The sequence below is a fragment of the Akebia trifoliata genome, chromosome 11 (assembly GCF_017979445.1).
Source record: "Akebia trifoliata isolate Shusen 1 chromosome 11, ASM1797944v1, whole genome shotgun sequence".
NCBI classification, from domain to species: Eukaryota; Viridiplantae; Streptophyta; class Magnoliopsida; order Ranunculales; family Lardizabalaceae; genus Akebia; species Akebia trifoliata.
Window position 1 is genome coordinate 21,448,138 of NC_141385.1, and position 26,002 is coordinate 21,474,139.

General features: G+C 34.3%; 1 protein-coding gene across 2 annotated transcripts in view; it reads left to right on the plus strand.

The window, feature by feature from the left end:
* Positions 1 to 2,812: 2,812 nt before the first annotated feature.
* Positions 2,813 to 26,002, plus strand: part of LOC147391110 (mitogen-activated protein kinase homolog MMK2) — a 28,514-nt gene continuing 5,324 nt past the window's right edge. Inside the window, exons 1-4 of one of the 2 annotated variants that reach the window (XM_086457207.1) lie at positions 2,816 to 3,181; positions 4,155 to 4,284; positions 22,194 to 22,331; positions 23,769 to 24,101. In XM_086457207.1, the coding sequence (XP_086313333.1) occupies positions 3,018 to 3,181; positions 4,155 to 4,284; positions 22,194 to 22,331; positions 23,769 to 24,101 (765 nt within the window). In that variant the 5' untranslated portion in view covers positions 2,816 to 3,017. Of the gene's footprint in view, positions 3,182 to 4,154; positions 4,285 to 22,193; positions 22,332 to 23,768; positions 24,102 to 26,002 lie in introns of both variants that reach the window. The other variant, XM_086457208.1, reaches the window with a different exon arrangement.

Genomic DNA, 26,002 nt, shown 5'->3' on the forward strand with positions numbered 1-26,002 from the left:
TATAAGGACAAAGGAAACATATTATTGGTTCCTACCATAACTTCCATCTTTAAATCCCATGACGTAAATGTTTCATCTAACTGGTTGAAGAGCTGCAAAGCAATGACATGGGTGTGTCATGTCATTATTCGAACATCCCATGCATGCATATGAATCATATATATTATCATCCAAAATTATCCTACGTGGGATACTGGGATACATTCCAATCAAACTATTATAATTTGGATACTAAACTTAGTTTATAAACTTTACAATTGTAATGAAACATATTCTATTGGCACTCATTTTGTTTCAATCACCCTATGATATATTACATTGTTTATATGAAAATAGTTTATCATTATTTCCGAGTTTGGAGATATAATGATTAGATCTGATAAATTTATAAAAATAATATAATTTTTTATTAACTGTATCATGGAACAAACTTAGTTTGCAATTTGTTGGGAAAAAAAAAAAAGATTTTAAGAGCAATGATATTTTTCATGATTTTGAACAAAAACAAATTTTTGTTTTTATGGTCATCTGTAATAAATCATATTTTATTTTATTTTTGATAAATTTGATATCGATTGGATTGGCCAGTTGTTTAATATATCAAAGAGAAATAGAAACATAATATATGGACAATTCACTTATTCATTAAGATGATGATTATGTAGCAAGTTAGAAGTTTATGTGTTTGGGGGGGGGGGGGGGGGGTTCGGGTTAGGTTTGGAACAAATTGCAATTTGATTTGGGATTGAGAAAATGGAGAACGGATCAAATTCTATTCTCAGTTCAAGGCTTGTATGGAGTCAAACCAAAGCCTTAATGACAGTAACCTTTTAGGAATTAACACGTAGATTAATGAACTTTTTTTCTATAGATAGATTAATTATTTATTATGTGAAATTTCAAGTTTCTTATTTATTTATTTTCATTAAAAATATGTTGCTTCTAAGGAGGTTTATAGGATGATGTTGATATCCTATAGAATTGAACAAAATCAAGCTAAATTTGATTCGATTTGATTTGATTTTTTGCATGGGTGGAGCCAGGATTTTCTTTTAATGGGGGCAAATTATTATTTAGGATTTTAGTTAGAAATTAAAGAAAATGATATTTAGGTCATTTTTAATTAGTCCATGAGAGAAGGCTTAATCTCATCTTCAGAAAATGGAAGGGGAAAGGGGAGGGAGGTGAGAGAGTGAGGCATGTTATCAGTTGAAAATACCAAGGTTCTCTCAACGTTCTATGTGTGCAATTACCCCTATTGGCTCCTTACTAGCTCTGGCCTTGGTTTTATGTGTAATTCAGTTCAACTTCTGTTCTTATTTAGTTGAACTTATCTTTATCAGTTTAGTTCTAATTTAGCCTCAAACTGAGCCACAACCGAAGCAAATTGCACCCTCCAATGATGGTGAAACTAGTAGGACTACGTAATTTTGGTGTCTTCCACTCATAATTTTGGTGAGATTTTATTATTATTATTATTATCTTTCTTTAACTTGGAAAGATGATGGAAAAGGATGCATGGGGGCAAACGTTCCATTGGTTGGTACTATCTTTTTTTCACCAGCGCCATGCACTATATTCTCCTGGTTCTGCCTAACTCAGTTTACTTTAACCAAAAAAAAAAAAAAAAAAAAAAAAAAAACATATGCTCAAAAATGTAGAAAGCTGTTATTGGCATCCCAACTTTACTTATTACACCCTAATTTCTTAAATTATTTATCACATCTAAATTAAAGATTAAAACTCTTCAAAAATTACCAAGGTTTGACTCAAGTTATAATCTCAACATTATAAAACATTATATCACACTCCATTCTTTAATTTTAATAGTTGTTTATAATTATTGTAAAACTCATATAAAATCTTAAATCCAAAAAATAGACATAAAAGAGAGAGAGAGAGAGGTGCGCGCTTCACTGTATTGATTAGTCTCCTGGATACAAATTGTGGGTATGCTTTTACCTCACTAGACTTCAATTTCTTGAGCATTGACCATTCTTATGTAGGGAGCTTATATTTTCCACACCATCTATTTTTTCTAACATGCAAATCAATGGTATTATAGAATATAGATAGAACCAAATAAAGAAAAAACATTTATAAAAAGGGATTTTGGATCAAAAAGTAATATGAAGAGAAAGAATGGGATTTAATCAGGAGTTTTATCAAGTTTTTGAAAAATGATGTTGATTTTCAAAAAACTCATGATTAATCATGACATTAAAAAAAAAAAAAAAAAAAAAAAAGCTCACTCATTTTTTAATTTTATAAAATAAGTATTATTTTATCATTTAGCACATGAATGCATATTTTAGATTTTTTGTACTTAAAGTTTTTTAATGCGATGTTTTCCTGATTTTATCGACTTTTGCTAATTTTTACCCAAACTTTCCCTGCTGAATTATTTGTGAACCACCAGACTTTCTCACTATGGTATCAGGGGATGAAAATAGGTTTTTATTATTAAAAAAAATAAATTAATGTGATAATATAAACTTTCTTCATTTAATATCTGGATTTTAGGTATACTTAGAATAAAGGTTTGGCAATTGATATTTGAAGTCCAAGTCAACAATTAAAATCGTCCAAGTCAAGTAGTAGTTAGTGGGCGAGACTCCTTCAATCAACGTTTGAAACAGATAATTCAGCTAGTGAAAAATTGTCAAGATAGAGAGATGTTTAAGAGGGCCGGCCCACAAATAATAAAACTGATTGGTCAGGAGAACATCAATATTGATGTTCATTTAAGCATATTGTACATTTTCTAAATAGTAGGTATAAAATTAAAGAGAGAGAAAAAAAAGTAGTCTGAAATCACACGTTCTGCTTAATTTCACGGATTTTAATAGCATTTCTGTTAAAAAGTTCAAACTTTCAAAGAGAGAGGAAAAGCTTTTCAACCAAATTAAGTGTAGACTCAGCTAAATTTAGCGACAAATACTTCAATCTTTATCTCTCTTTCTCTCTTAAGTTTCACCCAAAATCCGATTCTGAGAGCATTTTATTTGAGGCTAAACATGTCTGGGGAATCGGGTTCAGGTGATGGTAGTAATGTGAAGGGAGTTCTCACTCATGGAGGCCGATACGTTCAGTATAATGTGTACGGAAACCTTTTTGAGGTCTCTACAAAGTACGTTCCTCCGATTCGACCCGTTGGTCGAGGAGCCTATGGCATTGTGTGGTAAGATTTTTTTTATTTTTATGTAAATTTTGGATTTTAGGTGTTATTTTGACTATGACATGCTTATGGGTATCAAGATTTATCTGGTTTGAGCTTTTGGGTTGAATTATTTTGTTTAAATTTCAATTGGGTTGTGGGAGTTTTTGAACTTCGGTAGAGACGTTTTTTTTTTTTTTTAATTTGTTTAGATTTCAATTGGGATATGAGAGTTTCTCAAGTTATAGAGAATTTGTTGCAAAATTCTAGTTTATTGAGTGTTCTTTTTTTTCTTCTTTTGGTTTAGTGAACGGAAGTCGAGAATCAAGGAAACTTGTTTGAGTTGGTTTGCTGGAAAATTGAATGAAGAATTGAAAACTGAGAATTGTGGTTTGATTTTTTTTATTTTTATTTTTTCAGAAATAAGTGCATATGATGCGTTGATTGAGGTTACTTGAGTCTATTCTAATGGAAATGTAGTACGGTTGATAACATTTGTATGAAAATGAGGATCTACAGATTGGGTGTTTTTTTGCTTTATACATTTTAGTTTTTTAATTGGAATTTCTCTCCATTAAATACTTCCCATTTTCTTGGTGGTAAGGAAAGGGAGTTCACAATCAGAGTGGATCTGGTTCTAAGTCTACATTTTTTGCACTAGTAGGATTGATTAACCACTCATATTCAAGGAGAAGTCCAATAGTTTATATTATTAGCGGTTGATGTGTTAATTGATGAAGCTAAAAAGGTAGTAAATCCAAAAAAGTTAGAACTAAAATGGATATCTTAGAAACTCTAAAAAGTATATATTAATATATATTTTCATTCTGTGGATGTATGTTAAACGTTTTCCTGAACAAGGTTTAATAATTCATTTACTTAACGTGATGTTTCATTTGTTTCACATAATTTTACTCCTAAAAAATAATATTTCTGATAATTTCCCCTTCTTTCCTTTCATGAAGTGATAATAAATCTGATTTTTTGTTTCCTCCAGCGCTGCCGTGAATTCTGAGACACATGAACAGGTCGCGATTAAGAAGATTGGTAATGCATTTGACAACCGGATAGATGCCAAAAGGACATTAAGAGAAATTAAGCTTCTTCGTCACATGGATCATGAAAATGTGAGTTTAGTGACCTTAATAGTCCATAAAAATCGTTAAGTTTGAATACCCATTTTATTCTCCTTTTGGGTTTCCATCATTTTTTATTTATGAGTTTGAATGCTGTCCATGTTTACATACAAATGCATTGTTGTGTTTCGTTCTTGATCTCTGCTACATATTTATCTTTCTCATCTCATCCTTGCTACATTGTTGTGGTTGGTACATAGGACACATGTAACTTATCAGACTTATTCTAATTGCTCAAGTGCAATATTTGAATTACACTACATAGTAGGTAAACGAGAACAGATTAAAGTTCTCAGAACCTATGAAATGCTGTATTTGATGAAATGTTCCATCCGAAGCATCCTATGTTAAGAGAACACTTCTTTCCTGTAACAACAGTATTATCTTGTTTAGATGATCTGGTTATGAGTCCAGGGAGAACTATGAAATGAAATGAAGAGTTAACACCTAACATGCTATTTTCTCAATTAACATTTAGTCCATTTTATGTTTCTCTCATGATATTCTTACCGTGAATGTTCCAAATTTCCAAGAGAACGCTTCTTTCTTTCCCTTTGTGAATGTTCCAAATTTCCATAATTTCAAAAAAAAAAAAAAAAAAGAAAAAGTTCCTTTCCCCAAGTACTGTCATTGGAAGATGCTTATACTCCTTTCCTGAGAAATTAGTTATTCATTTTGTTAAATTTTCAATGGAAAGTGAATTTCCATTGAAATTTAGAAGCTGCATTACATAAACTGCATTATTTCAGGAAAATTATGTCAAAATTTCAAAACTGCTGCTGCTGATTTACTTATGTTTGTGATGATCCAAGACTAGATCATATAATTGAGCAAGGTATCAAATTTCTATAATTCCACAAAAATTGCTCCTTTCCTCAAGTACTGATATAGAAAGGTATTTGCATTCATTTTTTCCCCAAGATTTCATGCAAAATTAATTATTTGTGTCATTAAAATATTGAAGAAAAGTGAATTTCCATTGAAGATTTAAAGCTGCAGTGTTTACTTTTGGAACAACTAACCATATTCTTCACTAGACAATGTAGAAGTCACTTGATCACCCGGTATACTCTATGGTTGTGGAGAAGCAATTGGCCCATCATATTCAGAGTCAAAAATTTCATCTAAGATAAACCTGATTAGCCCACGTTGGCTGACCACATAGGTCCCACTGTGTATCAACGTATGATTGAACAAGACACGATGAGAACAATTCCGGAGTCCTTATCACCTCTAACATGGCCTCCCCCAAATCATAAACACCCACGACTATTGCCGACGGATCATCTCTAAAGTCGAGCAAATACCTTAGTTAGAGATTGGATATCATGACCTCCCAAAGTTTGAGCCATAAGGTCTCATACTTGGATGAAAAACCCGATAACAATTTAGCTATCTTATGTTCTTAGTGTGTGACGATCCATCCGGACCACTACATATCTCGAGGAAACTATCAATAAAATATGTGAGATCAAATAAATTAAAAGTAATAAATTAAGGAATCTATAAGAGCATGAGAGTTGTTAACAGTAAGATTGACCAAGTATTGTTGAAAGCTGACAAAAAACTGAGACGAGTGGGAATACGTCATAAAGACAGATGATATAAGGAATTAGGGTTTCAGCAAACGGATATTGCAATTAGATAGATCTCGGAAAGTTATTCAAGATGAATTATTCGCACATCGAAAATCCGACAAGGAATGAGCCCAATCAAGGGTTCTGAAGTTGAATTCTGAGAAATAGTCAACCAAGTAAACCAGATTTGACCAAAGTCAAGATTATGGAAATTAAGTTTCTTCTAACATAGAGTGGGTCCCACCCCTTAATCTAACCAAGGAATCTGATTAGGGTCATGGTTAGTAATTAGCCATGGTTAATTTATCAAAGTCAATCATCATTGACTATGGTTGAGATGAGTTAAGTACCCATGACACCTAAAACCACGCTCTCTTGGGACACATTTCAGCCCCTCTTTCAACCCCATGCCACATGGCATGATGATCCCATGTATAATTAACCCTAGTTAGATAACCATGGTTAGCTCCAAACTCAATTGTATTTAAAAGCTCCTCAAGAGAAATTTTGCTCTCTTTCACTCAAGCCAGGTTTCTAGCAGCCTTGTTCCTCATTTTATTGCATGAAACTCATCCAATTCTTTTCTAAAACTCTGTTAAGTCTTAACCTTCAAAGGTCCTACATAAATTTGAGACATAAGAGCACGAGGAGTGGACGTATATCCGAGGAAGTTCAATAATTTCGAGAGGAATTGGTGGATGGAGGACAAGTTGGCTCAAGCAGAATTCCTTTCCCTATCGAATACTTTCGATAATATTCACTATATAATTGTGGCATATATTCTATATCTCAAAAATATGTGGTATCTTTACGAATAAATTCTCATTGAGTATTTATGATTGTATGATCGTAATCACGAATTTAGGATTTTGCCTGATAGATGTGATTGATTTCTTTAAGAAAATGATTTTTAAACCACAAATTTATGATTTTGCTTGATAGATGTGATTGATTTTTTTAAGAAAAAGATTTTTAAACTCAAGGTGTTCTACCATCATTATATTAGTGAAAATCATAGACAAATAATGTGTAGAATACAATTAAAATAAGCACGAATTAAACTGTGAAAAACAACAAAATTCTGTGCAAGTCAGGATCTGCAAGGTGGGAGTCACGGTGGCACCCCCACCCATCGTAGGAATATTCTGCTATGCCACTCAAGTGACATGTGAGGGTAGAAAATGACATTTTTTGTTGAGTGCTCTATGGGACTTGTATGATCCTCGGATAACGTGAAATTACTTTCCAAACAATTTTTCTTACTCAACTAAGTTTTAAAATCAAATTTCCTTGTTGCTCTTGTGTGGTACTATAATTATGAATGATCGATTTTTACGTTAAAATATGAATAATACTTTGGCGTAAAATCAAATATATTTTAGAAAATACTATTATGTTCTATGTGATAATATAGAAGTGAGTCTAGCTTGATTTGATTGTGTGATATGGAATGTGAGTTCAAATACGGAATTTTGAAGAATATATTTTATCGAAGAACAAAACTCGAACTCAAACTTGAAGATTTAGCATAGTTACAAATTAGGAAGTTAACAGAAAAATGTTAGAATCTAATTAGGAAATAGGTTTAAGGTGGCCTAAACTTTGGAAGATGGTATTAATCTATACGGTAAGGATGAATATGGCTGTGTACGTCAGAACTTATGAGGCGGAATTCCTATGCCAGAATTATTAATGGATGGGTAGTTGGGATCAGTAAGTACCTGGAATCATTGACTTTGGATGAGCAAGTGCCTAGTGTTCGTTTATTTCGGATTAGGAGTACCCAATGTTATTTACTTTTAGTCAGGGAGGGCCCGTGCATTTATGTATGGGTCAGGAGTACCTCGGATGTGTTTTATTTATTTTTGGGTTATAATGAGAAAGGAAAGTGGGTGTATAAGATACTAATACTTTAGATTTCACATGCTAGCCTGATAGGCACGACAAAGACGGCTGGTCCCCATGATCGAGGGAAGCTTATAGTAGTCAAATCGATTGACCCAGGTGAAGAATGGTTCCCATAATTGAGGTATATCCCAGTCAACGACTAACTTGAGCCGGACAAAGGGTGAACCACTTGTGGTCAAGTCGACCGTAGAATCTGGAACTAATGTTGCAATTCCTCAATGATAAACAGGGGATCCTTGACGAAGGCATGAATGTAAATCGTGAAATCTATCGTACTTATCGGTATTCAACATTGTACTTGTTTGCATTATAACGCTAGTGTGCTTAATATGTTTGTCTTCTGTTGATGAGATGTGGATTATAGTTTATATTTTAAGAATACTGAAATCTAGAAACCTAGACATTTGAACCGGGGAATTTGATTTCTAGTTATAGGTTGTAATGATGAAAGCTAGAAAGAAAAGAAATGACATGAATTTCGTGAGGTTTTGAGGAAAAAATTACAATTTATAACATAAGGGTGTTAAATGGCAGGATATGTTGTACTGATGAATTTTATAACCAGTTATAGTATATTGTGTAAATATTAAATAAGTATTCTGATTAATCAACAAGCCACACCATAGTGTGATGAGATTTTCCTACCTAACTATTTGAAAACTATGTTGATATTTAGCCCGTAAGTTATGGTTTTAACATGATTACTCGTTCATTTTACAAACATATTGTGATTCTATTCTACTGGGTAACATACTTGTTACTCACCCATTCTACACTTCATTGTAGCATTTGTGATACCCGATTGAACCCAAATGTGAACAAAACATTGGTCTAGATAGATGCATTAGGGACTTTGAGGGAAAGTGTTTCGAGTCGTTGTCAGATAATGAGACTGTGGTTGTTTATATCTATATGGTATCAGTGGAAGCCCAAGAAAATGGTCCGGTTAATGTAAACTTTAGGATGTGGATTACTATAGAGTATTCGTAGTATACTAGATATGTAAGTTTGTAAGGTTGGGGGTCACTTTTTAGAGATTTGCTTTTGGAGTTTCTGTAAATCTTGAATGTTTCCTTTTGAGTACTTAATGTACATGTACATTTGGAGTTTCATCATGTTTGTTCATAAAATCTTTTAAAGCTGCGTTCTGATAGTTTTGGTATACCTTGTGAGGATTTATCTATTTTAGTTTAGATTTTGATTTAACTCATAATTGGGTTATGCACCGTTGCTATTTCATATTTTATCGGAAAAGGACGTGTTAGGTTGTGTCCCAAGAGGGGGCGTGATAGATTAGTATCAGAGCGTCTATTATTAGATTTGGAATGGGACACATATTAGACGTTAACAATATATTATTAGGATAAGATAAACGATAATGAATGGTTTTTGAGGAAATTACGAATCAATAAGACAAATCTTTTGGCAATCGGTTTATGATTGAATTTTGGAATATTTTTATATTTATAGAATAAATTTTGAAGGCATATGATGAGATTTGATTCAGTATTCCTTGTGATACAGGAAATGGCTAGGACTAAGAAGACAGCCCGAAAGAGTAGTATCCTTAGGATCACCTGGGAAAGAGTCGCAATTATATGAACGTTGTCCCCATCATCATCTTATACCACCACAGAGCCTATGAAGGACTCATTAGATTCACGAAAATATATAGAGAAAATAGACCCCCGTCAATTGTTTCACCCAGCTACGTGTGATCCTAGACTTGACAAGGTAGGTCCAAGTAGATTGGTACCTATAAAAGAATCTAGGAATCTGTGGGACGAGGCAAGCCCAAGTAGACCAGTTGTTAGGGTAGTTTGGGCAGATCCTCGAGGACTGACTTGCTGATAGATAGGGCCAAAATATAGAGAAAGGTTGAGTAACCCTTGGATGCCAATGGATATGATGAGATACCCAAGGGAACAAGAGGTTACTAGTAGACCAAGAGAATTTTGGGTTTTGGAACCGGTGGATGGAGAAAGTTTTGAAGATAATATTAGTTCAGTAGAAGTAAGTAAAGACTCATATGCTGAGAGTCTCGTTGGTGGTTAAAAGATATCAAGGACAAGTAACACTGTGAGGAATGTAAATATGTAAGAAAACGTAAAAGGGTGAAGAGTATCGACAAATGTATAATTAGTTTGCATTTTAGGAGTAGGAACGATATGGGTTGGGAAAAATCTCGAATTATGTTGTATAAGGAATCATACCCAGTATGTTTTTACAAACTCCATTTGAAGAATTTGAAGTATTTTGAGCTTATAAATTTGATTTCATCTTTAAGTTTAATTTGAATTAGGTTAGTTGCAAAATCTAGATATTTATGATACGTGATTTATGCAATAGATATATCAAAACTGCAGCCATAGAAAAATGTAAATCAAACACGTAATCATGTAATCACAAGTAAACCCAATATTTACAATCAAAATGTACAAGTGACCCATAGTGCCATAGTGCATAATAGATCTTTGGATATAACAAGAAATCCAAAAATATTTGGGATATACAAAAGAAAGGACTACCTACCTAAAACCTGTCTACTATAAACCTATAGTCTGAGAGACATGCAAGACTAACTACCATAAACATAAAAAAATCTAACCTAACCTATGCTACCTACAACCACCATGTGTAAAACTACCAAGAACCCCCAGACTCGCTACTGCTGGTAGGGCTAGCAATGTCATCACCTTGACAACTCGTGACATGAACCAAGTTGCAAATATAGTGCGGTATCTTCTACAACCTCGACTCAATGCTAATTGCATGGCTCTAAAAATCTTGGTGGAGTTGTTGTTGTTGCTCTAACATAGTAAGTCACGACTCCAAATAAAACGCTAGAGCTAGAGGAACATCCTATGGACTCGGTTTTGGAGCAAAAGGAGCCTCAGGTGGATCATGAATTGGTGGACCTGCAGGGGCGTCAGGAACCTCTAAATGCATTTTCTTTAGGTTATCGTGGTCCCAAGTCTCCCCCATCATAACAGTCCTATTACCCTTTACTCACCGTGTGACTAAAGCCCAGTCCTTGTTTCTTTGCATCCCCGGTCACAACTGAGATAATATGCTCCATAGCGAGTGTAGGAAGATAGAGATCCACACCCTATGAAACCCGATAGATGATGTCCATCATTCGGGGTGTGAGTTGGGTAGTGTTACTGTTGAATAAGTCTGTTTCTATTAGGTTTTTAGTCTGTGTGTCATTTTCAGTCTTTTCCTCTTCTCAGACTATGTAATCCTTTTAAAGCCTAATTAGGGCTAATTTTTTTTTGATCGGTTAGGGCTAATTAATCGATTCTAACTTCTCTCTCAATTTTAACTTGGTATCGAGCTAGGCTCTCTCTATCTCTATTGCCCCTTACTCCTTTTGCTACAAACTCTATTGCCTTCCTCTTCCTTAAATGAACACTTCACACCTCTCGTTTTCAATACATATCACCTCTACGAGGGTTCCTTTTCGCTGCACACCCTAATCGCATCATGTGATAGGGTCTTGAGGACTGTTTGGAGCCTCTGATCAGGTTAGACTCACAGCAGTGATGCTGTTTGGGGCTGGTGATAACAACAAAGGGCTGGTTTGCTGAAGACTAAGGCCTGCGACACAACAGGTTGTTGTTGTTTGAGCAGGCGACTGTTTTTTTGATCTCCACAGTGGCTTGCGATAACAATTTGACTTCCAAGGAATCTTGCAAGTACAACAGGTTGCTGTTTAGACCTTTGCGACACAACAGGTTGATCTCTACTGTGGATTGCGATCATAGTTGATCTCCAAAGAAGCTTGCGATTACAGCAAGTTGCTGTTCCGATCTTTGAGACACAACAGGTTGCTGGTCTGAAGCCTGCGATCACAGCAGGTAGCTGTTTTTGAACCTTCGATCACAATAGGTTTGTTATATGAGGGTGGCGACAGTCTTTTGAACATCTACGGGGACTTGCAATCACAATAAGGTGTTATTTGGGGCTGTTCTCACAGTAGTGTTACTTCTTGGTTCCCTACGATTGCGGTAATGACTACTCGGATCACCCATAGCCGTGTTTGATCAGCTTTCACACCTCTTATGATTGTGCATTATCACCTTTAGGGTGCTGCGATCATTTTCTCCTTGAGTGCCGTTCCCTTGTCTTATTGGAACTCTCTTCAAACCAAAACACACAGACTAAAAATATAATAGAAATAGACTTATTCAACACTCCCCCTCAAGTTGGTGCATGGATATCAACAATGCCAACTTGGACAAGACACCTTCAAAAGCGGTTTTGCTAACACCTTTAGTAAGAATATCAGCGAGTTGTGTTTCTATTATGTTTTTAGTCTGTGTCCTTTTCAATCTTTTCCTCTTCTCAGACTATGTAATCCTTTTAAAGCCTAATTAAGGCTAATTAATCGATTCTAACTTCTCTCTCAATTTCAACTGTTACCTTGTCTCAGATGGACATTTTTCATGAGAACATGATGCAATACTTAGAAGTGCGGAAACATCTTGGTAGCAGGCAAAGCACTGCCACGTACCAGATTATGGTAGGATTTCTACAAAGGAACTCATTCCATGTAGCCTTCAATACATTGTCTTCGTAGTGGACATCAGGAGGTCTTTAGACGGTATAAGCAACCCCTATGAAATCAGCGAGTGTATGTGCAGTAACGTGGTAAATAGAGCTATTTCGAGTCGTGTAGTTGGTAATGTCAAAGGATGGCTGTACCAAACATATATTGGGAATCGACGCATAGAACGATTGCACTTGACTTTCCCGAACTTCATCCACCCCTTGGAGAATGGGAACCCAACCGACATGGTGAAGAATAGAATCTACTCCAAAGGCATTAATAATAAAAGGATTGTCGCTCCAACACCACCTCATACTTGCCAAGAACTTGTGTTCATTTGACGTAAGCTTTTAGGGCTTGAGCGGTCTTTGACCTTGGTTGTCGAGACTCACATCTTCCTCGTGATTACCCTCATCTTCTTCCGAGGAAGGGATTGGAAGAGAAACTCATGAGGTTGAAGCTCGTGTTGGTTGGCGAGATCGAGTACCCCTACTAAGATTTTCACACTTTGCCATGAGAGGCAAATGTACAAATAAGGATAATAAAAAGATAATAAACCCAATAAACATCATGATGGGAGAATGTGGGAGTTAGAACAAGAGAGGGGACCACAAAGACAAGGAAAGGAAGAGAGAAAATGGAGAGAGGAAAAGTGAGAAAAGAAATCGAATTCGTGCCCTAAGTATTGTTTGTTTGGTGACGTCGCACAACACTTGCGGTGGCACCGTAGTAGTGTAATTTCTGATGGAATTGGACGGTGGTACCAAAGGGTTCCACCGTGGTTATAAAATTTTGCAAAAAAATAGGATCCTTAAATAAAGATAAGGGGATTTCCTTCACATACGTAGAATGAATAGAGAAAAATTTAAAAGAGAATTGAAATTTCGAGGACGAAATTTTCTTTTAGGAGGGGAGAATGCGACGATCCGTCCAAAACACTACGTATCTCAAAGAAATTATCAATAAGATATGTGAGAACAAATAAATTAAGGAATTGACAAGAGCATGAGAGTTGTTAACAGTAAGATTGACCTAGTATCATCGAAAGTTGATGAAAAATCGAGACGAGTGGGAATATGTCATACAGACAGATGATATAAGGAGTTGGGGTTTTGGCAAACAGATATTGCCATTAGATAGATCTCAGAAAGTTATTAATGATAATTTATTCACACGTCGAAAAGCCAACAAGAAATGAGTCCGGTCAGGGTTTCGAAGTTGAATTCTGAGAAATAGTCAACCGAGTCAACCATATTTGACCAAAGTAAAGATTATGGAAATTAAGTTTATTCAAACCTAGAGTGGGTCCCACCCCTCAATCTAACCAAGGAATTTGATTAGGGTCATGGTTAGTAATTAACCATGGTTAATTTATCAAAGTCAATCATCATTGACTATGGTCAAGATGAGTTAAGTACCCATGACACCTAACCCCTCTAGGTGTCTCAAAACCATGCTCTCTTGGGACACATGTCAACCCCTCTTTCAACCCCATGCCACATGGTATGATGATCCCATGTATGATTAACCCTAGTTAATCAAATCATGGTTAAGATAACCATGGTTAGCTCCAAACTCAATTCTATTTAAAAGCCCCTCAAGAGACATTTTGCTCTCTTTCACTCAAGTCAGATTTGCAGCAGCCTTGTTCCTCATTTTATCCCATGAAACTTAATCAATTCTTTTCTAAAACTCTGCTGAGTGTTAATCTTCAAAGGTCCTATATAAATTTGAGACATCTGAAAATTACTTTGATATAGAGCCCATTAGTTATGATTTTTGCATGATTACTCATTCATTCTATAAACATATTGAGATCCTATTCTACTGGGTGACATACGTGTTACTCATCCGTTCTACACCTTAGTGCAGGATTTGTGATACCCGATCCAACCCAAATGTAAACTATCGATTCTTTTCCTTTGTTTTATAAGGAAAATATTCACGTATTTTGCCTGATGTAAGTATTTAGGCATTTTGTGTCACTCTAGAATCAGTTATCTTAAGTGTACTTCACAATTATTAAAGGAATAACATTCTGAAAATAAGGGTAGCACCCTACAAAGTAAGGAGCTTTTTGGTACAACACACAATTACAAGCATAGAGCGAATTTAAGCATGATGTATCAGCTACAGGAACAATAAATCTGCCACATACATCCCTTAAGAGGAAAGGGAAAACCCTAGTTTTGCAAAGAGGAAAATAAAAAATGAGAGGAAAAATAGAATACTTAGGTGCTGATTGATTCAGCTTCTTAAAACTGCTGTCAGCTTCTGCTGTCTGAATCTGCTGTCAGAATCTGAAACGCTGAAAAACTTGTTTGATAGAGCTTTTTAAAATTGCTGTGCTGTTGACTAGAATCTGGTAATTACTGTTTGATACAGCTTCTAAAATCTACTGTAGTAGGGTAAAATAACCAGAATGCCCTTAAGGTTGATAATGCAACCAGAATGCATAAATATTACCAAAATACCCCTATACATATATAATTACACTAAATATATATAAATATAATAAAATTATATAAAAAAATTAAAAAAATAATTATTTTAATTTTAAAATGTTTATAATTCTAAAAAAAATTATAGAAAAATTTATAATTCTATAGAAATTTCGGCAGCATCTCCTCTTAAAAATAGACATATAAAATTTTCCTGATAAACAGAATACCTGCATAATACACAATCCAATATAATGTACGCACAATGCATCAAAAATTACTAAAATACCTCTATAAATATATAATTACACTAAATATAGATAAATATAATAAAATTCTATAAAAATTTCGACAGCATCTCCTCTTGAAATTGAACATATGAAATTTTCCTGATAAACAAAATACCTGCATAATATTCAATCCAAATTTCATATTTTACATAACACATCCACATTACATCGTATATACATAACACATCCACAACCACCACATTAGATTCTGACATCATTTAAACATAATAATCAGAGTTAACATAATAAGTAAAACTGAAATAAATAAAAACATAAAAAATATACATCCAACAAATGCATACAAAATATATTTTTCATTCTTCTTATTTGACTCCGTTACTTTATCTTGAAGAACATTATCATTGATAATGTCAACTTCATCTACCCACAGAAAAGACCCTGCATGTCTCTATAAAGTAAAATAGCACATGAATTAATATCAATGTCACCAAATATAAATACGCACCCAACATTAATATCAATACCATATTACCTGCCAAGATGGACACCTATAAAACATCATCCCATAATTTTCTTTTGTTTTAGCTGTGACTAATGTCATCACTCGACCACATGAACAACATGGTGGATACGTATAATTTGCCATCAATGCTATTCATCATACACAAAGACAATAAATAAATAAGCATAGAATCTTCGAAATATACTTAAAAACAGTATAATATTTATTCCAACATTGTTTAACAGTATTTATAATTACAATACAAAATAAAAAAACAGAATATGAAAATAAATCAATGATTGCCAGTAAAAATGGCATCAGCTATTAAATTCCTATGTATTTTCATTGTTTGTTGACTCTGACGACCTACTAATGGGGGAACTGGATACTCTTGATTAATGATGCCCACTTCTTCTACTCCCGTTGATCCTTCTTCTTCGAATCGAGCAAATTCTTCATTGACGATAGCATGTTTTCTGATAAAATTGTGCAATGTCATGCATGCAATAACAATGTTTCGTTGTTTGTCCAAATTATATGAACGCATCAACTTCAAGATTGGCCATTTTGCTTTCAAAACTCCAAAGGTTCGTTCAACCACGTTCCAAAGTGAAGAATGTAAATGATTGAATAATTCATTTCGACCATTTGCCCGTGATCTCCTATAGTCTTGTAGATGGTGTCGAACACCTCGATAAGGTGCGAGATAACCATCCATGAGTGGGTACCCAACATCTACCAAATAGTATTTACCTATTATCCAAAAAAATATATTAATTTCTAAGATTGAATATAAATAGATATAATTGAAAAACTTTTAAATACAGACCTGGTGGAGGATATGGAAAATTTAAACTGGGAGTATTCAATGTCTCAAGGAAGACACGTGAATCATTAGCTGACCCAATCAATCACCACATGAGTGAACAACATGTCAAACGAAGATGTTGCCATTACATTTTGTGTGAGTCCCTTATGTCCTCGATATCGTATTTGTTCAGCTATTGGTACAAATGCACTAACATGCGTCCCGTCTATCGCTTCAATACAATCCTACATATTTTTAAGGTATATTAATATATAAACATTAATGACACAAGTATTTTTCAAATAATATATATATATGTATTACCTTAAAATATGGCAAAAAACGAGGATTGTTACGGATGTGCGAAGAGATTTCATTGAGGTCGGGAGGTACAATTAAGGACATTGATAAGTTCACCATAGCCAACAGAACTTTGTTGAAATACTGACTAACCAATTGAACTGAGTGATCAAAACTATTTGCAACTAATCTTTGTCCTCGATTATGTCCTACTATCAATAAAAACATCGCTAGTTGTTCTTGAATAGTAATATAACGTTCCATCTTTAGTAGATCTCGATCTTCCAAAAGACTACACAGATTTAGAAATACGTGTCGTTCCATTCTAAATAACGAATGACACGTCGCATAATTATCATCCAGTGTTTCCCGCACAAAATCAATCCCCTTTAACTAACTATTATTATGTGGCTCCCTATATAAGAAATTCTCGCAATAAAATGAAGAACCTAGGACGCCCCTGTAGTGACCATACTTAAAACACTTGAGTCGACAGTATTAGTGGAATCATCATTTGAATCGATGGTATCAGCCGTATCAGCTAAATCGATAGTATTCGTGGTATCAACATCTGAATCCATGACCTGCTTATGAATCCATATTAGTGGTATATATCTATCTAATAACAAATAAAATATCCATCTAATAGAAAATATTAATCACAATATCCATCTAGCAGAAAATATTAATTACAATATCCATCTAACAGAAAATATAATAAGCACAATATCCATCCAACAGCCAAAAATAACCAATGTATATTACACTCTATAAGTGCATCATAAAACCCACAAAAAATATTGTAGTAATATATAAAACATGTCTAAATGCCTTTTCCAGCCATAAAATCAGACATCTCGCCCTCCAACCACTCACGACGAACATCTGCTGATCGTAATGCACAAAAAACCTCTCTGAATTGTTTGTTCTTTATAAACATCTTCAATGCATAACGATAGAGATCACTATTGGTGGGTACATCTGGTAGCTGGTCTAAGAGCTCGATCGACTCTTGAATACTGTCTTTCTTAAGTAGAGTGGGATTGATTGAAGCAGATATCTGACTGTGGACTGCATCTGCGAGCTTCTCCAATGACTGGTCAATTCGCATAGCAGTAGTCATCTTCTGCCTACGACTTTGAGGTGGTAGAGTATCTCGACTTCTACGTCGAACGTGGGCTGTGGGTGAGGGTACAATAGGAGTAGCATTATCCTCAAACTCATCAGCATCATCAGGAGTCAAGTTTACAAGTGTCTGAGACTCTGGATGCTGGGTCGGCATGACATCATCTAGATCATCCTCATCAAGATTCTCATCCTGAGGTACTGATGCAGATGGCATTGTACCAGATGCAAGTGACCACATCCGGCTACCAGTGGCATATGTGCCTCCAAAAATGAAATCCAATTGTTTCGCAAACTTCAGAGGTTGCTTTTGAAATATTGCATCTTTTGGATGATGCTATAAAAAATAAAAAACCCTATTTTACATAAAGAGATAAAAATCTTAAAATAAATAAAATGACAAATTAACAAGAAATGTACCTCTAACCACCCATCCCACCACTCATCACTTGCATCTAATATGCCATTATCAACATCATAAGAAACGTCAGTATTCGTGCAAATCTTATTCCAACGTCTCCAAATGCCTTTTTGTCTATCCCACTTGTTCTTCATTTGCCCTCTATCGTAATAAACATTAGTTCTTTTATTAAACTCCTTAACTAAGAAATCATAACCGGTCTTGTCAAGCACTTTATGCGGTCTCCTCCCCTTCTTAACTAATTCATAGTAGATCTCGACCCAAACTTCATGTTGTTTGGGTGTCCAATCTGCTTTTGCATTCTTTGAATTGTTATCTTCCATTTGCCAATGGTAATAACAAGAGACGACAGTAGAACAGAATATTAAATGGTCTATTTCAATTAATCATGTAAATTATTTGATTACTTACACGATCTCAACCTACAATTTTTGCACAGTGTATAATCAAAGAGAGAAACCAGGAGGCAATGTCAGGTTATCATATAGATAGCCGGAAGAATGCACAGTTCTCAGTCCCACGGTGAGGGAGCCCTGTGTTCTCAATCTTTGACTGTACAAAATACAGTAAATTATCTAACGATAGAATTTATGCCATAATGCATGAATATCGCACCATATGCAAGAGTCAACCATTAACAGTTGGATTGGATATTTCTAAAGGAGTATACTAGTACAATAGAAAGAAAAAAAACTGTTAGAGAGGTAAAAATACTTCAGGTTGCAAGGAGGATCTACCAACCCTATTGCCATGTAATGTGCATTGGCAAAACCTATCACATACTTTATAAACCACCACCAACACCCCCCTCGGTTGCGAATTAAATCACAAAATGCAATCAAACTCTAACCAGAATAACAGTAAATGTGTCACAACCATGAATCAATAGAATCTAGATACGCATTTTTAACCCAACTTATCTCAGTTTTAAAAATGGAATATTACGTCTGAATATTGGGGACATAGACAAGTGGCAACACTGTACATACTGATTCTGTATTAACACGTGCTTTCTATGTTATCATATTATTAATAGGCACTGTGGCAGTGATGTTCTAATTTTTTCCCTGTTTTTTTGTGTGTATTTTCCAATTATGGAAGAACTTTGATGCAAGATGAATTAGGATTTTGATTTTGGTAGTTTGAAAAGAGCTAAGGGTTTAATTTGTTCAATATCAAGTGGTCTATGATGTTGGAAATTGAAGTTTTAATTAAGGGCTGAAAATTATGATTCTGGATTAGGATTTTAGGTGGGATGGATTTTAATACTATGAGGGTGTGGTTGTAGAAGTTATGGGATTTTTTTTTGGGGGCTTAGTAGAGAGATTGAATGAAGTCACACCACTTAATTTTCCTACTTGTATGAAATCTCACCGCACACAGGGAGAAGTGTCTTAAAGAAGAGCTTGCACACCTACAAATCACTGAAAGAGAAATTTAAACTCTTAAATTCTAACGACAGTAGTCATCTAAAATAGAACGCCACTGTTAAAACTCTAAAATTTGGATATTTAAATAGAACAAATAAATAGAAACCCCAACTATTGGTCTCTAAAATACTAAACTATTATTCTTCTAATATGAGACCTTCATGTAGGTTGCCCAACCAGTATGAACAAACGTTGTGAATGTAAATGAGACATACCAATATGCTGTCTCATGAGCACAACAACCAAATTAGGAACACAATTTCTCTTTCCTTTTAGGGCTGTTATTGCGACCCATATTAGGGCTGTTGAGTGTTGACTAATTTTAGAACGCAAAATATGGGCCATAATAGATAATCTAATGGGGCATATTATAAACACTGTTCAACCAGTACAAAAAAATCTATGATTTCACTCAAATCATAATAGATACAAGAAGATCAAAAAAAAAAACAAACGAACACAGCATTAAAACACAATATGGCAAATAAATCAGTACTTAAACACAACAATGATATTAGAATCTCATATTCATCTTGACAATAATTTCTAACAAATAAAATTTCTATTAATTTATTTTTTAATAAAAATCTACCAAGAAATTAGAACCCTAACAGAAAAATTTCTGTTAATCCAACCTTTAATACGCAATTTCATCAAGAATCATTCACACAAATTTAAATCGATATACATGCTCTTTTGGTGCAAAAATCTATAGAAATTATTTCTATTTTTGTTATTTTAATAAAACTCTACCAACAAATTAGAACCCTAACAGAAAATTTTCTGTTTTTTATGCAATTTCGACAAGAATTATTCACAAAAATTGAAATCAATTAGAGAGAGAGAGAGCTCACAGAGATTGGAAAAAGGGGTTCCGATCGGAAAAAGGGGTAAACGGAGGGATTGATTTCGATCTGACTTCGAGTCATCGTCGTCAATGCCGTCAATAGCAAACGGGGTCGTCAATGCCGTCGATCTTCGTCGCTGTCTTGATCGGGGTTGAGTTCAACGATGAAGGGTGTCGATCGATATGGGTTTTTGCATTTCAAATGGGTTTACCGCCATCGTCGTTGATGGGTTTCGCTTGAACGAAGTTAGCATCGTCGTCGATATGTTAGATCAGTGCTGGTGGTGGTCGTCGTCGATGAGTTCAGTCGGCTGCTGCTGTCGAAATCGATGGGTGAAAAAAACCCTTTCGATGAACGAAATTATTATCGCGGACAGACGATGGAATTTCTAATAATGTCGAAGGGTATAGTAGTCATTTCACTTGACTGCGTTTAAACGCGGTTGCGCGAAGCGTCTCTCGTCCGCTTTTCAAAACAGCGGTTAAAATTCGTAAATTGCGTTAAAAATTTCAAAACGCAGCATTTAAAAGCGTTATTAAACACGCAAAATATCGTCAAACGCCGTTTTTTAACGCAAACGCTGGAAAATCCGCGTTTTGAAGCGCAATCAATCGCCCCCTTAGTGTTATTGGTCTGATAATATGTAATAAACTAGAGTTTCATTAGAAGGTGCCACCTCAGCGTCGTGGTGAAGTCTGTGTGTGGTAATACCACAGGCCCAATGAGAACAATTGAGGATGAAGTTAGTTCCGGATGAATTGATCTCCGCTGAGCATTCTATTAATATCCAATGATTACATGCATTCGGTTATCATAACCGTATAACCACTCTAACTACAACATCAATATGATTTGGTGTATCTTGATACACCCTAATAAATTACTCCATAACTACTACCACTCTAATACCCGGGTTCAAAATCTTGTTTTTAGGCTTAAATCTATAAAATAAGTTATCATTTTATTTTATTTGAGGGAATAAATGAGGAAGAGGAAGGAGAATTAGCTCGAAAAAGAAAGAGTGGGGAAGAACAAATGAGTAAATGGGGAAATGATTGAAGGGCCTAGATATGGGAAAAAGAGGTTAAGGAATGATGGAAGGTTTATTTTGCAATTTACTTGGGGAAAAAGAGACTTCATGAAAAAGTTAGAATTCGAAGGATGTACAGTGATTTCTAGAAAATCAGGTGGATATAAACTAACTTTTGATATATAACTTTTGTAGGAATAGAGTTACAGAAGTAAAAGAGCACGGGCTTTGGATGAAAGTAGGAGAAGCTTTGAGCCTATATTAATACTACATAGAGTTCTAGTAGTGCTGGGAGAAATTAGGTTTATCTGGTGATAAGTTCAAGTTTTTTAAAGAATTTCCGATCCTTGAATTTTTGGAAAAAGCAACAACTTTATTGTTAATAAAGTGCATGAATTTTTTTTGTTTATTTTTTTTTTGCAATAGTCAGATACTGGTGATGCTGCATTTTGAACATGGATCCTCTAGCAAAGTTTGGCATCATCCATTGACATTTCTTTTGACAGTGGGATCTTTTAAATTCTTCATTAGCATTACATCCATATTAAGGAAACTATTTGTTAAACAGTACTTAGCTGACCTTGATGTTTTGATCATGATTGGTTAACAGTACTTCTCTTGCTGGTTAAGTAGACATTCTGAAAAGGTTCTTGCTTTCTACTTTTCTACTAGTATGGCCTGACTGCACAATTGTTTCCATACCACAGGTTATTGCCATCAAAGATATAATACGACCTCCGAAGAGGGAGAATTTCAATGATGTGTACATTGTGTATGAGTTAATGGACACTGATCTTCATCAGATAATACGCTCAACCCAACCTTTGACAGATGACCATTGTCAGGTTTGGCAATCATATTTTCTATTATATGTCACTAATGTAATAGAAAGTAATCTCAATGGTCATGGGAAAGGTTTAGAAAAAATTGAGGCTTTGTTGAGGCAAGGCAATTTTGTTATGTCTCAATAGTTTTTAAACGCTCCAAAGTTTACAAGAATAATATAAAATTTCTACAAAATAAGATCATCATATAAACAAGAGAAATAAATAAAATAAGTATAATAGCTTCTTTTCTTATGATTTACCCTGGTGAGTGATACCCCCAAGCAAAATACGTGATAGCAATGTTTCATTAACATTCATCTCTTCAATAATCATAAATCTAATACTAAATTATAAGCTATATGTTTAAATAACAAGTCAAATGTAAGTATTACGTTATATAACTAACAAGAAGTGCTAACAAGTAAGAAGTAATAATTAATTATTTTCAAACTTCTTATTGTTCCAAAATTCACCTCATTTCTACTCAATAATTAACAATATAACAAGTAATAACAATATCATATATTTATCAATGAAAATCTTCTCATCTGTCCTCATTGTTGTCACAACTCACAATTAGGGTCACCCAAGGAGTCCCCATTCTATCTATCTTGTCATCTTCAGTATCCTTCATTATATCCATACCCACCTATTTCTTTTGTGTGTTTCCTTATCTAATTAAAGTAAACTGAAAATGCTAAACAACTTATGGGAATATATGCATTTGCAAAATGCACTAAAATTTCCATAAAAAGGAATGCACTAAAATTGATAACTTGTATAATCTAACTCGCACCTCATGTCGTCAAGCCCTAGTTGATTTGCAATTGAGCAATCTTTGGCTCTTCTTTTTCTCATTCCGCAAATTTTTTTTTTCTTTCTTTCCTATTTGTATTTCTCTAGTTTTCAACCTGCCCTTCTTCTGTCTTCAGTTGTGTATGCTTTTTTTAATTTAAAGTTGTTGCTTTACAGCCTACACAGTATGTTGGCTTTTTTCATTTGAGATAGAAAATGCAGATGGTTGGAAGTATGTAACTATGGTCACGATTCAACTTTATTTTGATTTTGATGAGTTCAGAATTTTGATATCGATACTGAATTGTTTAACGTAATTTCATGAAATATCATCATTTTTTCTTCTCCTATTAGATTTTTCTATGAGTTTCTCTTTTATTAAATTATTTTGCGAGTAGGATTGCTTTGAGAGTTTTTAAAATAGTTATATCTCGCACATGACTCCACAAGGATAAAGTTGGGTGGCATCTCAAGTCACCCTTATTTGTTTGTGGATCTTTCTTTTATCCTTCAAAATAATTCCTGAAATAGCAACTCATCTTTCTCCAAAGAGAAGTATATTATCATTTACCATTGAATACGGAAAGGAGAAGGATGGCATTACATGTTGTGAATGTTCGAAATACATGAGATTGATTTTTCAAAATACAACCTTTGCAGTACTTCTTGTATCAGTTGTTGCGAGGGTTGAGGTATGTGCACTCAGCAAGTGTCTTGCATCGTGATCTTAAGCCCAGTAATTTACTCCTAAATGCGAATTGTGACCTTAAGATTGGAGACTTTGGACTAGCAAGGACAACATCTGAAACAGATTTCATGACAGAGTATGTTGTCACTCGTTGGTATCGGGCACCAGAGTTGCTCCTTAATTGTTCAGAGTACACTGCTGCCATTGATGTTTGGTCAGTTGGTTGCATACTTGGTGAAATAATGACAAGAGAACCTCTGTTCCCAGGGAAAGACTACGTTCATCAGCTGAGGCTTATCACGGAGGTATGATTTTGGAATTTCTTTGTGTTGATCTCCTATATATCGTTGCTTTATTAGTTTTTAAACATCCAAAATATCTGTTCATTGTTTTTTTTTTTGTCAAAATACCTTGATTTTGGTAGAAAAACCACCATTCATTTCAAGAGAGCTTTGATGAATAGTGTATTTCCATTAAAAATTTAAAAAGCAGTATACAAATTGCATTATTTCCTTTTAACTTGTATTGAAATTCAGGAAAATTGAACTTCTAATCCCTTAGAAATTGATCTCTACCTTATTGTTTCTTCGTAATTTGATTCCTTCATGCATTTTGAGGTATAAGTAAATCTTGTCACATAAACTAAAACTTTCAAATTCTTGTTTTTTCGATTGGTAGAATGAATCACAACCAAATTTGTGTTTTCTTCTATTTTAGATTTGATTAAATGTAAAAATGGAATTGTGCTGTTTTTAATTGTTTTTTTTTTATTTATAGAAATAGAATATGGAAGTGTAAATATTACAGGTCTACAGATCTATGATTCATTTACAAATGATTTGTACACAAAACCAATGTTTTGTGCGGTGAACAAATTTTTGACATATTCAATCTCAATGCACGTGAATGAATTAGATGTTCTCTTTATATAATTATTCATAAGCTTGAATTAGATGTTCTCTTTATATAATTATTCATAAGCTTGGGGGTCCAACTCAACCAATTGGCAAATAGTGGAATGGCCCAAGAGCCTATAAGGAGAGAGACGGGCAATGAGTGTCCAATTTGGGACTAAACTCAACTCGCCCACGCATGTGTGGGCCAGACTGGGCTAAAGCACGAGGAGATATGAACTAGGTGACGTAGAGGAGAGAACGGCCCACTCTGATACCATGATAAGTTTAGGGGTCCAACTCAAAACCAATTGGAAATGAGTGTAGAGGCCCAAGAGCTTATAAGGAGAGAGACAAGGCAATAAGTGTCCAATGTGGGACTAAACAATTTTTTTTTATATCTATACTAGGCCTGAGTAACCTTTTATATTTTCTAATTTTTCAAAAAAGTATCTAGAACTGTGTAAATTTTGTAATCAATATAAATGCTTTGTAGAATATAGGGCTTGTTAATTATACATGTTCAATATAAATTTTGTAATCAATATTAATTGTGATTGAATAATTATCTATTTATCATATTATTTTTTGTTTTTAATAAATAACTGAAGATAAATTTAAATTAGAGTGCATTAAATGCATGTATATGTGATGCATTATAAGCATGTTAGCACAATTGTATAATCTTTTATAAAAAGAAATCGATAAAGATACATGAACTTAGTAGTTAAGGTCAGTGCATTACTCTAAATGCCTGAACAGAAGATTAGACATGGATAGCCTATTGAAAGACCATAATAAAAAACAACATAGAAGAGTTGGAAAGGAGAAGTGGTTGATCCAATCAAAGGGGTTGTGGAGTTCTATAAGGAATTGTATGTGGAAGAGTATGTTGGCAGGCCCCTATTGCTTTACCTTCCTTATGATAGGATAAACATGGAGCAACAATCGTGGCTCGAAAGACCTTTTGAGGAGGATGATATTCTCAAACTATTAGTATTCCAGGTAGGGATAAATCTCCAAGTCCTTATGGGTTTTCTATAGCTTTTGTTTTCAGAAAAAAACAAAAGGTTTTGTTGGGAAACTCCAAAGAATGATTTCATGTTAGTACTGAATAATTTTCAAGATAGTGCGTATCTTTATTATTGTTCAAATAATACTTTGTTGCTTTGATTTATAAGAAGCTTGATGTTGATTGTTCAAATAATAGTTTGATTGGTGCCATGTACAAGATCATTTCCAAAACTTGAATATTGAGGATGAAAGATGAGATCATGAATTTAATGTTCAGCAATTTCAGGATCATGACTAGA